The sequence below is a fragment of the Zosterops lateralis genome (assembly GCF_965231275.1).
Source record: "Zosterops lateralis genome assembly, chromosome: Z".
In the NCBI taxonomy this organism is placed as follows: domain Eukaryota; kingdom Metazoa; phylum Chordata; class Aves; order Passeriformes; family Zosteropidae; genus Zosterops; species Zosterops lateralis.
This window is the reverse complement of record NC_139800.1, coordinates 85,872,745-85,890,305: the sequence shown is the minus strand read 5'-3', so window position 1 is coordinate 85,890,305 and position 17,561 is coordinate 85,872,745. Positions and strand designations below refer to the sequence as shown.

The 17,561-nt window shown below is 45.1% G+C and overlaps 1 protein-coding gene across 4 annotated transcripts in view; it reads right to left on the bottom strand.

Moving 5' to 3' along the window:
* Positions 1–338: 338 nt before the first annotated feature.
* Positions 339–17,561, bottom strand: part of LOC310922653 (phospholipid-transporting ATPase IG-like) — a 55,876-nt gene continuing 38,653 nt past the window's right edge. The window contains exons 22-30 of one of the 4 annotated variants that reach the window (XM_083883359.1): positions 16,430–16,575; positions 15,999–16,058; positions 14,833–14,960; positions 12,270–12,405; positions 10,395–10,460; positions 9,508–9,611; positions 7,883–8,036; positions 4,891–4,986; positions 3,592–3,702 (exon numbers count right to left, since the gene is read on the bottom strand). In XM_083883359.1, the coding sequence (XP_083739485.1) occupies positions 4,894–4,986; positions 7,883–8,036; positions 9,508–9,611; positions 10,395–10,460; positions 12,270–12,405; positions 14,833–14,960; positions 15,999–16,058; positions 16,430–16,575 (887 nt within the window). In that variant the 3' untranslated portion in view covers positions 3,592–3,702; positions 4,891–4,893. Of the gene's footprint in view, positions 3,703–4,890; positions 4,987–5,051; positions 5,938–7,882; positions 8,037–9,507; positions 9,612–10,394; positions 10,461–12,269; positions 12,406–14,832; positions 14,961–15,998; positions 16,059–16,429; positions 16,576–17,561 lie in introns of those variants that run through there. The other 3 variants (XM_083883358.1, XM_083883361.1, XM_083883360.1) reach the window with 3 other exon arrangements.

Genomic DNA, 17,561 nt, shown 5'->3' with positions numbered 1-17,561 from the left:
TCAATTTATTAATTTAATTCACAGAATTTGCTTTCTTAATTAAACATTTGTTTTCAGGGAAATGAGTTAAGAGCACACAGGCCAGCTATGTGCAGCAGTTGATATTGATACCAGCAATTGCTAATACACTGCTGGAGAAATAGAGAAGTGAGAATATTTCCTTAGGCAAAAGCTGCTCCACATCAGAAAAGCAAGCATGGCCTTGCTGGCACCTACCAAAACCAGTGAAAATGCTGATTTTCCTCCTAATATTGCCCTAGGAAAGCCCACACAATCAACGACCCCCTAGGAATATCCAAGGAGATGAGACAGACAACAGATATATATTAATCAGAACAACATACCAAAGTTTATTGATTACTTCAAACAAAAGTTTCTGTAATGAAAAAAGAGCAAATTGCATTCATAAAAGGTAACATTCACATTCAATTTCCTTGATATAAAGCAACATAAATGTATAAAATTGCATTTAAGTGAAAAAAATGTAAGGTTGCAGTCCTTTTTCTTTGCAAGAAGCTGAAAATGTATCTGCTCATTGCCTGTATATAATTTACATTTTCTATACAGATGGTTTTTAAAAAACATTCATAGCTGGGAAATTGGATAAATAATGCAGTATTAGGAAAGTTTTTCAACTGTGTGTATACAAATTCAATTTGAAGCTTTTATGCAATTCCAAGTAATTTATAATATTCTCGTAACCATTAGGATTAGTTTTTGAGAAGTTGCTATGACTACACCAAGCTCCATGGTTATCATGTAAGAGTTTTAGAGGGAATCTTAATTACTTTCCTTATCTTTCAGCATCACTAGTCAGTGATAAAACTTCAACAAATTGAAGTTTTGGGGTGAGAAAACCCCAGCCTTTTTTCGTTCAAGTTTCTCCACCGAAAAGCCTGTACTGACCTTTCACTGTACCTGAGCACCGTAAGTGTGGTGGCATCAGGTAACAGGGCACCCACCACATCATTGCTGTCCCAATGCTGCCACTCCAATCCTGCTGCCTTACACCTTACAGCCCCTACCACCACTTCTTGTTCCCCTCTCTAACCTTATAGGGGGTCTCCTGTTTCCCCAGATTTCACAAGTCATCCAGAGCAATATGAATTTCGTTTCTGCCATTGCTGAGTGATGAGGATCAGCTCCTCTGCAAGACCAGGGCAGCCTAGCTGTCCTGGCACCCAGCACTACACCAGAGCACTACCTGAAGATCCAAGCCTAAGAAAAAGTGAATTTTCCCAAAAGAGCTGCTGAATAGAGACTTTCCACATGAATTCCACCCTACTTGTCAACACCCACACCTTGGGTTTGAACATACAGCTATTGAAATGGTTTGTTCCAGCTGAAGTCAGGACACTTGGAAATGCCAGGAGAAAGATTTGGTTCTCAAAAGGCTCTGTCTTGAGACAGGCAGCAGAAATTATCCTGTTTACTTGACTATTTGAACAGTTCACACACACGTCAAGTTTCACTGTTCCCACTGATATCACCAACGTAATTCCAGGGGAACAGACTCTGACCCTTGGAGTAGAGCATGACACAAAACAAACTGAGAAGCAAGGTGTCAGGCTTGGGACCATTAGGGCTTGGAATGGTTTTGAATTACAGGAATTAGGCATTTTAGTGCCCGTTTTTTAAAGGTTATGTAAACACAAGTCAGCAACTGTATATTTAAGGAGAATGGTTAGATTTGGCATATAGAGCGTATCTCCATTGTATTCATCGTATACTTGATCTATAGGCACCACATTTCAGCAAGAAAAGTTGAGAACGGGACAAGGTCTGCAAGTCGAATTCTAGGTCTGTGAATTGAGCTACAAAAACAGGAAACAAAAAAAAAAAAAAAAAGAAAATGAAAGTTTTGCCCATGGGACACATGCTGGCAGTGCAGCTCCTGACTTGCATGCAGCAAGGAGCTGAGCCGCATTCGCTCACACGGTGCAGACACCACTTGTGTTGAGGCCAGTGCAGAGTGTATAATACAGTGGTCCTGTCCATCCATCCCCTCCTGTGCTGGGTGATGGCAGAGCAGCCACAGGGACTGTGCACTCCCCTCTCCCACTCAGCTAAGGCCCATCCACAGTCCTCATGATGCACAAGACGATTTGACAGCAGCTGAGCCGCACCAGTCAAAGATGAACCGCAAGGATGGCAGCCAGAGAGCAAGGCTTGATTCCTCCAAAAATTAACAGTCTGTGGTTCAAGTTTGGTGAGGGGAATGTTCTGTCTAGTCCCAAACTGTTTCGTTGTATGTACACGACACAAAGCCTGAGTAAGCAAGAGCCAAACCCAGTGGCAGCGCAAAGCTTGCTGCTTCTGAAATGAGCCTTGAAGTCTCTCACAGGAGTTCCTCTGGGGACATCAGCACAACGGAGGGACTGTCAGATCAACCACCGGCACACAGGCTGGTCTGTCACTGCTTATGACTTCACACAACAGAAAAAAAAGCTGCTCTTTCCACATAGGAAGTATCAGGGAAAAAAATATACATTGAGAGTCAGGCATCTCACCTTTGCTGTGCAGAACCTAAAGAGGAAAGTTTCTATGACCTTGGTACAGGTAGGTTTAAAAAGAACATGCCAATTCAAAATGAAATCAGGTTCGTGTATTCAATTTTAAACTGTCTTCTTTTTTCGTAGTGCAAATAACTCTAAGATGCAGTTTTATACACCTGCAGGTTCACAGACACAGCCCATGTCCCTAGGATCAGTCACGGACTACACTGTCCCTCAGGCCTTTAAAGTGTAGGAGCAACTGCACAGTGCAGTAATGTAAGCACAGCCACAGGATCCTGGGCACTGGGGCTCAGCCTGTCACAGCTCAACTTCTGGGATTCCTTTCTCCCCCACGAAAGCTTCCTTCCATTACAAACAGCCACAACAACCTTTTCTTCACCCTCCAGCAGGAATAAACCCATCAGGAAAGCAGCTGTGGCAGGATGCTCTGGCACTTTCCAGCACTGCAGGTCTTCACATGGACACCACTGCTGTGGGCAGACCACAGACTGTTTCCAGCTACACCTGGAGGAGGGAGCAGCAAAGATTTCTCCTGAATTTTCAGCTGATCCTGCCATGTGCATCTGGGAAACCACTGCTGGGAGGGGGCAGCTGCCAGCTAAGCGGGGCTCCAGGGCTGCATCTACCTTCTGTGTGAAGGGAGCAGCCTCTTCCCAGTGCCTTCAGGGGGCTGGAGGGGAACGTTACTGGGTTGAAGTCTGTGCTACTTCTTTGGTCAGGCAGAGCAGGAGCTTTGAGCAGCTCTTGAGCTCTTGGACAGATCTGCAGCAGGCGGAGGAAACCCCCGTGTGAAATGGGGCTGCACTCTCGCACTTCCATCCATGCTGTTCTGGGTGAATTCCTAAAGACGCTTTCTCAGCCTCCAATGACGTAGGACTTGGCAGAACTGGTTTTTCTGGGAGGACAGGGAAGCCACAAGACCAAAGACTAACAGGTACTGTGAGGCCAGTGCCCTGGCTGCTCTATTACCAGCATGGCTGCTTACAGTCCTTGGTACTATCAAAGGTCACTGCCAGGTTAAAACCATGGGTTTCCTACAGCACGACAATCAGTGTTTGTGTGGAGCACTTTAAGGTATTCTGAGAGGATATCTTTCTGCCAAATTAGTAACAGCATCTTCAGCCTTCACATAACCATTCTCTATACGTTTGTATGACACTAACACAGGCAGATCAAAGGGGCCAGCCTGCAAAAATCAGAAGGAAAACAAACATGTATTGCAACTGTTACATTCCCAAACTCATAAACCTTTTCCTGGCTTATTATAAAAAAGAATTATATAGGAGAAGAACAATGATTAGCCCATGATAAAAGTGCCAAATATCATTCACAACCAAGTAATCAGATGATAAATCCATTTTCACAACTTGTAAAATGCTGCATGAAGTCTAAAAGTGGCATCAGCCTCACTGTCTCCTGTGGACGCTGTTCTGTGCTGGTCCAGCCATCTCCCACACCAGTCTGCACCAGTATGTGGTGATGGAGAGCACCACCTAATGTCAGTGGGAAAGGACTGGCTGCACAGGCCAGGTGCGAGCTGCACTGGAGGCCTGGCAAGCCTGGCTGCTGCCCCTGCCATGGCCATAAACTTGATTTCTTTAGCAGTCAGGTGCGGGCACAAAGCTGTGAGAGGTTCATAGATAATCTACAGGTGTACATTTGCAGCAGACACCACACATCATCTGCCCTAAAAGCAGAATTGAAAGCAGAATTGTGAATTCAATTAGGCACTTTTACTATTTTTACTCTGCTATTGGCTTACAATAATGTTTAAAATCAAGTCAACTCATATGAGGATGCTCTTGGTGCGTGTACAGACACACGGACACCGAGTCATGCCTCTGTCCTATGTGCTGACACACACAGATAAGTACACGTGTTTAGTTCCTATCTATACAGATGAATTAAACGTACTTATTTCTATCTGACAGAACAGCATGCAACCTAGAGAAAGGGATTTTGGTACAATTCAGATGCAATACTAGGATCATTTTAACAACTGAGATTTCCATCCTTCACTGTAGATGTATCAGTGTTAGCTTTTATAACCAGTGTTAGCACAATTCAGACTGCACTCTCAAATTATGTTTTCTGCTAATATTAGACTGAAATAAATACCAGATTGAAAGATTTGTTTACATATTGCTGAATATTTGAAAGGATCTGTACAGATACAGGATTCTGAAGACGTTGGATAGCACAACATCCCCAAATTAAAATGTATCCCAAGCATTGCATCTCCATTCCACAAGGACAGCTGCCCCACACCAATAGTCAAGAGGATTACAAGAACCATGTTTTAATTGATTTGGAGGAGGTTACATTTGGTTAATCAATGCCTTTAAAACCATCCCAACTCCTCTAGACAGGGTACCTGTTACAACACATTAGACTCATCTGAGAATGTTCTTAAAAGAAGAGGTCTGACAGAAGGTCTGGCCGACAATGAATCAGGTGCCTTCCTGCTGCTCTGCAACAGCGAGGCAAAGAGACTTATAGCACACATGACCCTCAGCCTCCCTGGGTCACACAACGCAAGACACTGAACCCCTTTCACAGCTCCAGTAATTTCATAAAAGATGGAGCACCACACGGTGACTAACACTGGCTGGGTTTTGCAGTGCAAGGGGGATGGGAGGTATTGAGAAACTGACCCTGCTTCTCAAAATGTTGGAGATTTATATGCTGCAGGTGCTGCAGGAGGAAGACATGCCTGCTCTCCACTCAACTGAAATTTGTAGAATGGCAAGCAATGGTGGAGATCTGCAGTGAATCCAAACACTAGGGACATATAATCAAGGGAGAGCTCACCAGTCCCGTGGTCATCAAGTCCAAGACTATCTCCTTGATGTGAGGGTTGTGGGCTGTGGCTTAATTACTCAGACAAAGAACAAGGGCAGCATTGACAAGTGGCATGGACTGGGCAAGGTGGGCACAGAGGAAGCTCATCCTAGGTCAGACAAGCCTGAGCCATTTGACAAGTCATCCAGAGGACAATCAACATCAATTCCACCTTGTCCTACTCCTATCTGGTCCACTGACACAAAACTACAGCAACTAAGGAGAGTGTAACCAGCTTTGTCTTTGTTGACCTCACTTGGACATCCTGAGCACGACCAGCTCACCCACCTGAGGTGCAGCAAGAGACCCAAGGGAAAGAGACAGACGAAATACTTCAGTAAAAGATTCAAATTAAGGCAAAAGGTGGGGAAAAGCACGGTTCTGCTGTGTGAGCAAATCTAAATGTGGGTTTTCAGGAGTTAGGCATTAGAAGGAAGAAAAAAAAAACAGTTGAGCAAGCAACACATTGCAACTCAGAAAGGAAATCACCTTATTCACTCCAAGAAAAGCTGTGATTGCTGGAAGTTTGAGAAAGCATGAAGATAGTGGATGTTCCTGAGGAAGGAAGGCGCTTCGTTACCTAGTTCACAACAGCACAAAAGACAGAAAATTGCAGTACAAGAAAGAGAAAGGCAGAAACCAAGGAAAACACAAATGCGCCTTGCAGTTAAAAATCCAAACAGAACAACAACAGCAACAAAAAAATAAAGTAAAACAACCACCACATTTCCACACAGAAAATTTAATAAAGGCTGAGCAGAGCTGATGTGCTGTGTTACAGGAAACTGGGGGTGAAATCTATCCCATTGGGATCAAGGGCCGAACGACCTTGCCTCAAGTCCATCCTCCCCTTCCAGAAGGGACCCTTGGCCACCAATACAATGTCCCTAGTTTTGTTTTTCACTTAATGCTTCCCTTGGGAAACTGATCTTTCTTTTCTGTCAATATTAAGATCAGAATTCCCAATAAGGGTTTTGATTTGAAATAATCTTCCTGATCTTAAATGCCTTCACAAATCAGGCAGCTGACTTTGGTGTCTGATGGCTCTCACAGATATCCAGAGCTGGCATCTCCTTCAGGTACTTACAATAAAGCTTTTACTCAAAATTTAAATATGGCTCAGCCTGTATTTAGTTTGGGATACACATCTGAAGAGACTTTTCTAGTTGACATTCACTTTGCTTTGCTAAGTGATTACACAAAAGCCTTTGTTAAATGAATATAAAGCACTCTTGAAAGTAATTATTCCAAGACGGGATGGATCTTTGGTCAGCAGCTGAAGGCAAAAATGGGTCACCTCACAGGTGGCCTCAAGGCCACCCTTCCAGGGCAGTGTCCCCAAACTGTCCTATGTCTACAGGTGAGAGTAACTCACTCCCAGCCTATTCAACAGGGGTGTCCAGCTAGAAACTATTAAATCATACTCAAGTGGAAGAAGTTATGTGGATCCTCACAAAATACAACCACAGCTCTCTTACCATCTCTATTATGTTCGACTTCAATGATGCCCCATCCCTGGAAGCGTTCAAAGCCAGGCAGGATGGGGCCCTGAGCAACCTGATCCAGTGCATGGCATCCCTGCCTACAGCAGGGGACTGGAACTGGATGATCTCTGAGGAGCCTTTTAACCCAAACCATTCTGTGATTCTATCAATGACCAGGGGTGGGCGTTATTTTATTCCACCTCATGTCCCTCCAGGTGTGCCCTGCTGCAGCACAGGGACATGCCAACCCCAGGGCAAGAGGCCAGGGATGGCTGCAATTCCCACATGCTGGCCCAGGGCAGGACTTGCTGATGCAGCAGGGGAAAAAAGAGGCTGCAGGAGGGAGAGCATGGCTGGGGGGAGCAGGGGCTGCCCCCCTCTGGGATATTCAAGCCCCTCTGGGCAGACAGAGACAAGGGGCTGAGGGCTCAGCACAGCAAGTCATGAGCCTGAGAGTGCTGGCCTTCACCACTTCCAGGAGCAATGGAGAAAACTTCTTAAGACATCTCCACTTTTAAAGGGAGCCCTCCTCCACAGCAGTGAAAGAAAGCTGTTAAGAAATCAAAAAACTTCCAGGGAGAGTGACAATCAGTCTGAGCCTTTGGTTATTTATGGAGGATGGGCAAATGTGAACTGACCATGTTCCCACTACACCAGTGCCTGAGGACACACCCAGGGGGAGCACCCTGGTTGTGTTTTTGACATAAAAACAAGCAGTTTTTTTCAGGACAAGATAAAGTGTGTTTGGTGATCAGCTCAGGGTGGACGCAGCTGATGCACCTCTCTAGGAGACACCACATTCCTACCCAGACAAGGCAACTAAGGAAAGGCACAGGTTGACTCGCTCCCTGCTACAGATCTAGGCAGTATTTTTAGAACAACTTCTTGACATTTTTGGCATGTGAAAGCACAAGATAAGATTCTAGAAAGTCTTCCTTGAGATGTGAGTGGTATGTGATATTGTTTAGAGATTCATCTGGTGTCTAAGGGTAAGAAAGGTCTTCCTAAAAATACAGTGTGACACATCATCTTGTTCCTTACCTGATGATTTTTCTCTTTAATATTTTTTAAAACTATTAGAAGAATTTCTGGGAAAAGGCTGATAAATATCAGGAGAATTATTGCCAGCCATGTGGAAACAGAAGTCAGCATATGAGCAAATACAAAATACATTCTTTGCTGCTTCAAGAAAGGCCTGAAAAAGAAAAGATACAAATAAATTCTGGTTAACATGGATTTTCCAAGAAGATCAGAATCAAAGGAGATTTCAGAGAAAGCTATTAGCAGTTATGCCTCCCTTTCAGACAGAGATGGATACAGCACAAAAACACACTGTCCATCCTTCTCCCAATCTATCTGTCTCCAGCTGCACTATTTCTGGAAGATTGTAATGATCCATTTTGCATCTTCCATGTGTGCTTCTTTTTTTAGAGTGGGAAGGGGTTTGAATTTAGTCACCATCACTGAAAGATAGATTATTCACCTCATCAAAAGCCAGGTCATTTTATTTCAGGCTTTGCTATACCTTCTGGTTTGGTTCTGATAGTGGAAATCCAGAGTCCCTCAATCACAACAGGTTATTTGCCCCTTACTCCTTTCCTTGATGAGGGAGAACCATCAGCTGCTCGTGAAAAACACCCCGTCAATAACTGATGACAAGGATCCCAAAGCAGGTTTTGCTTACTGTTAGATCAAAAATGTTGAGCTATGCAAGTTCAATAGCAGAAAGAGTTTCCAGCAGAAAACTCACACATTTAGCATAGAGATGTGGCTAGATTGCAGACTGGGATCTGTTGGTCAGTAAAAGCCTACTGAAGAACTAAAGCTTGTGACTCCCATACAAAATATTTAAATCTGTTCCACATTCTTATCAGCAGGTTGCTGGATGAAGGATCCAACCAATAAATAACCCATGGCATCAGCCCATGGAAAAGCAAAGGTGTAAAATAGAGATGCTGTCTACTGTGAGTGTCAGCTGAACACGTACTGCAGCATAGGAAATACAAAACTGGTAATGTTTGAAGTGTACTAATGCTTGCCTGCTTTGGCAACACATTAAACCTAAAATCCTGGGCGCACTCAAATCAATGAGAACTCCTCCTACTAAGATCCATGATTTCAACACCAGGACTTGGCTTTGTCCTGTTTATTTTCCCCTCTTTCCCAGAGGGCCAGGTCCTCTTGCTCTGCATCTGCATCACCTCTTCCTTCCTGTTTCACTGGGGCTCTTTCCACCACAAGTTCTTTCTGTCTCTCTTTCCTACACACACAAACAGATCCTAAAAGTTTTACTCTAGAGCCTCCCAATAAAGACAAGAGCCTCAACACCACAAATGACCCTGTGGGCAGAAAAACAAACACCCCTTGCCAAAGCTGAGCACCTGGATGATGCCCAGAGGGTTCTCTCTTTCAGCCTCTTCCCTCTGGTGAGCTGAGACTTCCTCAAACACATCTCATCACTCAGCAGCCCTCTCCCAGCACTGGCTTTTGGTGGGTGTTGAACAGAGGCAGCCCTTCTTCACCCAGCAGAGAAAAGAGCAGGGTTGCACACATCTTGCCACCTGCCAATCTCAGGATACCCCTGAGTATACCCCTGAACGCTGCACTGCCAAAGCCAGCACTGGGCACTCCCCTAAGAAAGCACAGTGGGAAGAAAAGATACTTGCCAAATGACTCCTCCCCAAAAGAATGAGAAAAACACATAGAAAGCAAGGGATCCCCAAATCACAAAGTGGTTCATCCACGTCCAGAATCGGGTATCTAACGCTAGCTGTGGGAATAAAATGAGAGACAAAACAGGCTTTAGATGCAGAGTGTACTAGACTGTATTTATATGAAATTTCAGACATTTCACATTAAGGTTGAACAGCTACCTCTGTGCATATGGGCACCAGGTAAAACATTTTTAATGTCCACAGTATGGCATAATGCCATCAGGGAAACAGTGACATTCTAATTGTAACTGACACTTTTAAATAGAATAAATTTGATGCAACCCCTGATACTACCGGAAAGAAACATCTAAAGGTTACGGGGACTGTAATTGCCTCTTGTCACCACCTGCTGTCCTGAACTGAACACAAAAGACCTTTTGTAAAGTCTTATACAAACAGTTTGCTCTGGAAAGCTCCATGAAACAAAATAGATTTGCTATTGTTACTTGACACACGTGCTTTCGCAATTGCTCTGGCACTCAGCCTTGTCTGAAACAAGGGGGACAAACCCAGATTCCCTATTGCTCCTCTCCTCTTGCTGGAACTGAACATCACGAGGTGCAAGTGTAGGGAAAACTCAACCATAACCAACTGAAGTCCTCAAAAGGGGGAATAAAATAGAAAAATAATTTAAATGAAACAAATGTGTAAAGAGCACAGCCTACGCAAAGGAAAGTAAGCAGATTCTGCCTCTATGAAAGAAGAGAAGATTTAAGTGTGGTGGAAAATACTCACAGACACTTCAACTTCAGCACATTGACTATAGGATTTTACTGTGCATCCAGGAGCCTTGGAAAAGGCCTGCAGTGAGAGACTGAGAAAGGAGGGGAGATACTAACCTTGAGAGTGACGGTGAACACCAGCACGGTGAAAACAATCGTCCCAAAAGTCCAGTTCCCAAACACCTGCAAAACACATGGCACTGCCACAGGTGTCCCAAACCTTCTCTGGGGAGGCACAGAAATGCTGACAGGGATGGGGAGCAAGCAGGGAGCAGAGGGAGGGAAGGAGGGAGGGAGCCATTGTTAGGGGACAAGGGCGTTGGGACAGGCTCCAGGCATGCGCGCAACCTGCCGCCCGCTACGCCACCCTGAGCCATGCAGTGCCACACAGACAGGTGACCAGAGCTGGGACAGTGACAGGGACAACCTCCTACTAACAGCAATGTCAACTGAGGACACAAGTCATTGCACCACCTGCATTTCAGTGTTTCTTGGCAATTTACTCAGTTTCTGCTTTCTGCGCCACACTCATCATCATCATCATCGCTTTGCAGTCCCCTCTGCAGAGTGCACCAGTGGGTACTGCTCCATCTGGTTTGTGGGTACTAGTGACTATGCACACAAAGAAAAGCAGATACTGTATATAAATCCAAATGATGGCAATGAATGGGAGAGATGCTTACCAAAGGCTGTCAAGGTCTGAATGCATACATTAAAACAGAAAGTGAAATGTAAAAGTTTTCAAAAAATGCAAAAAAATTAAATTCAATAGGAATGAAAAACGAGTCAATCAAACATACATGGATATTATGAACAATTGCTGGTAGCAGTTCTTACAGGCGTAAGTGTTTACAGAACAGGACATAATCACAGATCTTATTGTAGTGCCACATAGACTTGACCTCTGAAGGCATTAGCAGAACAGATCAGTGCTTTGTGTTTCTTTCAAATACGACCAGAATGGCTGTAGATACAGAAGAGCACTGATTTGACAATACAGGGGCTTGACTACATCTAGCTGGGACCATAAATGCTGATATTAATGCAACGTATGAATATACATACATAAATTTCATCAGCTTTTCTCCAAGTATTAGCTGCTAAAAAAAAGCTTAGGTATTTTCAAGGGTCACAAGTAATGGTGTAAAGAAGTTCCCCATCAGCCAAGATCTAAAACAGGCTGCACATTCCCTTGGGGAAAGGGTCCTGAAACAGCTTGGGCTACCATGTGTACCAGCCACCCTGCACTAACGCATTGCTCTGTACTCAATTAACCAGCAAAAGAAGAAAAAATAATAAAAGGAAAAAGAAAAAAAACCTCCATCTTTTTTGCTCCTTTTTCTGCGCAGGTTAACCCCAGCAGCTCCCACACCTTGCTCACACAGCAATGCAAGCACTTGTCCCCACAGCAGAGGCACGAGCAAGCAGGCAGCAGGGACAACATTCTGCTGCCTCCAGCAGCTGGGGACTTCTGCTGGCTCCAAAATAGGAGCAAAAGGCCAGCAGCAGCCTTCAAAGGGAAAGAGGAGGCTGAAATCACACCCCCAAGCAGGCACAGCACACAGGCAGCCCTGCACCATGTCTGCACTAACGAGCACCATCTCATCAAGGTGGGCTAATTCAGCTGCTCACAACCAGCCAAGCACATGCCAAAATTCAGGCTGTCACTAGTGGGAAGGACAGACACTGCCTCTGCCCTGGGCAGATGAGAGGACAAGCACTGTGCAAAGCTCACTGGGTTGGAACACAGCCATGTGTGAGACTAGTCATTTCACCTAGTGAGTGTAACCAGCTCTGCCCTGTTTCCATGGCAATCTGGAAAATGTTTTATTTCAAGCATTTGCTGCAGAATCAATCACACCGTAAGTGAGGCTACACTGTTGGACAGGACTGGGGACACACTGCACAGATTAGGCACACAGGTATTCCTTGCCAGGCGTGTCAGAGGAGCACACAGAACAAACCCATCCTCCTTCCTTTTGGTGCCGTTACCTTTCCATTATCTTCCAGCGATGAGCTTTGAAAAAGAAAATAAACCCCAAAGAAAAACACAAGTCCTTCGAAGGCGCCCAGAAAGGTCCAGTACAGAAATGGCCTCCACTGCAGCATTGCATTATCCGACACCTTCCTGCCAAGAGATGGAGCAACAAGACCATCACCACCATGTTTGGGATTCACTGCAAAGCTCCTTGCAGGCAGGGTACTAGGGGGCTTTGGAGCAAGCCCTTGCAGTAGGAGGCAAGGGGGGAAACCACAAAAATACCTGCCAGGACATAAAGAACACTTCTCATATGCAGCTGTTAATCATGAGAAATCACAAGAAGTTCAGCATATGAGTTGTTCTGTCCTTCTCCTCTAGGTGACTTGGATGAAAAAAGCACAAAGTGAACAGAGACAACGCTGTCCTGAACCTCTCCTGCAGCCCCTGAGCTGCCCATGGTATCAGACATTATCTGCTGAATTTTAAAAGCAGGGTAAGGCTAAAGAGCAGCTGTATGGGATGCATGAAAGCCACGGTGTGCTCCTCTCTTCTTACTGAATGCACAAAGTCCTTTTTTGAGAAAAGCTCTGTAAGTCCTGTTCCCTGAAGTGGTGTTTTTCTGCACAGGCTGAAAATAACCACCTGAATTACATGGTGGGTGTTTCTATCACAGGGGTTGTAGCAGGAGGCTCTTGGCTGAATACAGGATAAGATCTGGCATGGAGGCAGCAGCAGCAAATGGATGGGCTACGAGCAAAGCTCTGCAGGGACCACATACAGGGCATGGGGAGTGGAGGGTGGCTATCAGGGCAGGAGGGAGTTAAAAACAGTTCCCTGTATCATTATCTTTTCAGATTAATTCCTTTAAAGTCCCCATCTTTTTTGCATTATTCTCCTTAACTCCTGACATAATAATACATCTGTTTTCAGCAAGCTGCACTTTGCAAACCTCTGTGGTGCTGGGCTCCTATAACTGCAGTTTCTGAAATGAGACCCTATTGAAACCTACACATGACAATGCCATGACCACGTTCTACCATATCCCAGTCTGGGTCTGAGAAAAGAGCAAGGTTAAACCGCACTGGAAGTGTGGAGTATTGCAAGGAGAGAAAATACAAGCAGCTTCCTCCCTGCAAGCTCTGTTTTGCATTCCCATTTCTGTCCTGCAGTGCTCGTGGTAAACAGGCTTTTTCCAGCTCCAGGATCTGCACTGCAGCAGCTCAGCACTTCCTCCAGCAGCAGCGCAGCGGGCGCTCTGCATCCAGCAGCACATGTAGTCATGAATATTCAAACTAAGGCTGTTTCCCCTCAACAGACAGACTCCAGAGATCAGAGAGCCCACCAGGGGAAGGCACAGGGGCCTGCTGTTATTGCTCTCTGTTGCACAATATTCAATTACCAAGCTATTTAAAATACAGATGGGGGCATTTTGCCAGAGTGAAAGAATACAGAGCTCTAATCAATCATGGCTCTGAGCATTTACTTCAAAATCAACCAAGCCCCTTCCCAGCCTTACAGCTCCGGTTACATTCACTGCTTTTTCTATATCTAAGACAACTTTCACACAATATTTTAGGTGCCTGATAATTCCCTTTGCTGCCGCTGCACAGAGATCACTCTTGGCTCGAGCACAGCTGTGCCACACGTGGCTCCTCCACTGCCGAGGAGCATCACACCACAGCAACAGGGCTGGCACAGGCCACTGCCCACAGCAGCCTGACCTGGCTTCTTCTACAGGGCTGAACTGACTGCCAGGCTGGGGAATTAGCAACAGGCATGCACAGAGAGGGGTTTCCTCCAAAAAACATCTTCCTTAGCCTTCGCTGAAGGGCTGCCCCAAGCACACACATGTGGACAGGGCTGGAAGATGGAAAGCATCTCTGTATCTGCGCAAGATTGGAGCCTCTCCCTGCTGCAACCAAGGGGAGAAAACAACCAAAGCACAGAAAGACAGTCTCAGAGCTGTCCTTTCCCTGGGGAATGTGGCAGAAAACTGAGTGTGTGGATTGATAAGCAGAACTCCCTGGGTTCTGATAAGTGGACCTGGGCTGTGGAAGGGAAGCCTGGGGGACCATATCCATTTAGACAAGCTGAGAAACCACCTACCTCAGCTGAGTTTCAGAAACATTCATTTTTCTGAAAATAAATGGATCTTTTTTCCTCCTGAAAGCTGCACCTCCCCTTCCTGCATTACATGCTCCATCATGTGCCTGGCTCCCATCACCTGACTCAAAGGTAACAGGAATGAATGGTCTGGCCACACTCATAGCTCAAGTTTTCTTATAGATGCATTCCACCTACACTTATCTCTTTCACAGAGATACAGCAGTGCCAGTTTGCTAGACCAGATACTGTCAGAGAGCATAAACAAGCAGCAACAGGCAGTAACACAACGCTGCTCAGCTTGAATGCAAAACAGCTGAGCCAGGAGGGACAGAAATGGCTTTTTCTGCACTTCATGGTGATCCAGTCCTGACACAGGACAGGGACACCTGCTTATGCTCCTGCACCAAGAAAACTCAAACCAGGGCTAGCAGAGTTGTGCAGAGGTTTGCCCAGGCCAGGACTACTCACATGTAGAGCTGAGGGTCTGAGGTCAGTGTGTCAATGCTGATGTGCTGCTCCAGAAGGCTGTAAGCCAGGATAGGCAGTGATGTGAAGCAGATGTTGTACATGGTCAGATAAGCAGCATCATACAGTGGCTTAGAAGAGGAATAAAGGGTTAAATGAGACAGGCAGAAAAAGGCCTCTCCACAAAGAAATGAAATCATAAATTTCCAGCCCCTGTCTCCCACATAACCTACAGACCATCCCTTTGTCACACAGCAGAGCTTCATTGGATGGGAGCTGTGTTCCACGCAATGCAAGGGGAACAAGGCATCCAGAGGCTGTGTGCCCAGGAACCTGCTCCCACTGACAGAAGTTTTGTAACTGGCTGGTCTCATCTCCAGCTTATCCTCCAGAAAAACATGAGTGAACAGCCCTTATCACAGCTTTCCTTCTGCTGCTCTTGTGCTGCCGTTTCTATTAATATATTTGATGCCTCCTGTGGCTCTCTAAAGACTAGACTGTTTTAAAGGAACTATAGCTTCTTTAAAAAAATAAATAAAAGAAAGTGTTTCTGCCAAAACTAGCAGAGAATTATCTCTCACCATTTATTCTTCCGGTTACTTTTGAGCCCAAATAGACAGAAAAGCCCCTGAAGTTGACACAAAAGCCAAAGCTCTTGTCTCCAATCACATGAACCCACTCACCACATAGATCTGCCTCTCTGATGCTTATTTGGACTAAGCAAAGCTCTGATAACACTCATTGTATGTCTTTTTTTAAAGATGCCATAAAAGAATGAACAGTTCTTCCTTCTAAGTGACATTTTTAATGCAGTGAAATGCAGCAGATGAGACAATATCAGGAAACCTTTCAAAATTTGTTCTCAAAAGAGAAGCAGAAGTAGCAAAATCAGGTGCTGACAAACCAGCTAAATCCTTTTCTCATTACTGCAGGAAGAATCTGTGTTTATGGCTGGTGGATGGAAAAGAAAAGAAAGATTGCTGTCTTTTCAGTTATGGTCTCAAAATATTATGTTCCAGATATGGTGCTGAGCAACAAGGTCAGCTCCTACTGTCCTCTAGAGTAAGGTGGTGAAGGAACAGGATGCCAAAAGCCAAATCTCTACTAGGAAGCTTCATTATGTCACTTGCTTTTTATCTTGCCTTTATAGACAAATTACTGGAAGTTACCTGCTGTGAGAATCCACAAAAGAACTGGTATAAAAACTGTGGTAAAATGAAGCAAAGGTTCTAGGAAAACAAAAGACAAATGGTCAGCAGGGAAACACTTGACTTCAGTTTAAATGCAAGTAGTTTTTCCTGTTATCAGACATTAGTGTCTGGCATTACAACATCAGACAAGGTAGGGCACTTGTTCAATCAAGCACAAAACCAATCCAGTGAGCAGTTATTATCTGCAGGAGACACTAGAAGAATGCTCACATTGCCCAGGAATCACTGTTTTCAGTGGACAGGCACATGGCAGACACAGCCTGTCCCAGGGAAGGGAAACAGAACTACAGAATATCCCACTTTTTTTTTTTTTCCTGTTTATTATTTTAGTCTATTGCCAAAGAAAGGTATAGGATAAACAAAGAAATTGGCTGCACACTGCCCCTTACCTTATAGAAGAAATACTGTACAAGGTGTGCTATTCTCACATAATATAAATGCCCATGTGCTAGTAGCAGTTTTCTTAAATGTTTAAACTTTGGCACAGCATAGTCGCTGTTTCTGGAGGCCTGGCGTCCTTCTTTGCCTTTTATCCCTGGAGACAGAAGCATGGCAAGGGGTTAATCCCAAAAGGGCTGGAATCTGAATGCTGCCCGCTGGGTTTGCTCACATCACTCAGTGTCTCAAGGCATGACAAAGGCTGAGATTCCCTCCTGAGTGCCCCAGGAGACCAAACATGAATACCTTCTGTGTGGTTTTGGCTCCACAACACTCAGACCTGCCTCTGGAGTTTTTAAGCTATATTTAGGCTGCTCTGTGATTTCCTGTGTAAGAGTGTGGTGAAGTGTGTCCAGGCAAACCTGATGAAAGATAAGGAATTGGTTCCCTGTGGGCTGGCCTGGACGAAGCTCAGTTACTCCCCTGCAGCTACTCAGCCTCCTGAGCCATCCCCACAGAGCTGTTTTGTTCACAAAAGCCACATCCAAATGAACTGCACTGGATTCCCTTCATTAGAAGGTACCACAGCATTTCTAAAATGAAGGAGCCCCAAATGAAGAAGATGCCTCTTCTCTTCCACTTATTCTTCTTACAGGTATTACAGGAGTCTCCCAAATTTCAGACACTAATCAGCAGGCAGGAGGAATTTCCAGCCTGCTTTCAGTCATGTGGACAGTGCCCCAGCAAACACACGTGGGTCCCTGTGCTGAGCTGCTGCCACCAGTTAGCACTGAAGGCTGACACTTTGACTGCACTGCCACTAATCACCCATCTCTTTGCTGCCTGTGCCCCTTTTCTTCCTGAGCCCCAAGCAATCCTTACCACCACTACTTCGGTCACAGAGTTTTTGAACATGATCTGCAGTGTATCACTGATAGAGAGACTGGTACTAGCACAGGTGAGAAGTACACGATGATCTCATCTCTCTCTCTCTTTTACAGTGGGGATGGTAAAACATTGGCACAGGTTGCCCAGAGAGGCCGTGGATGCCCTATTCCTGGGAACATTCAAGGTCAGGTTGTACAGGGCTCTGAGGAACATGATGAAGCTGAGGCTCTCCCTGCTTATTACAGGAATTGGACA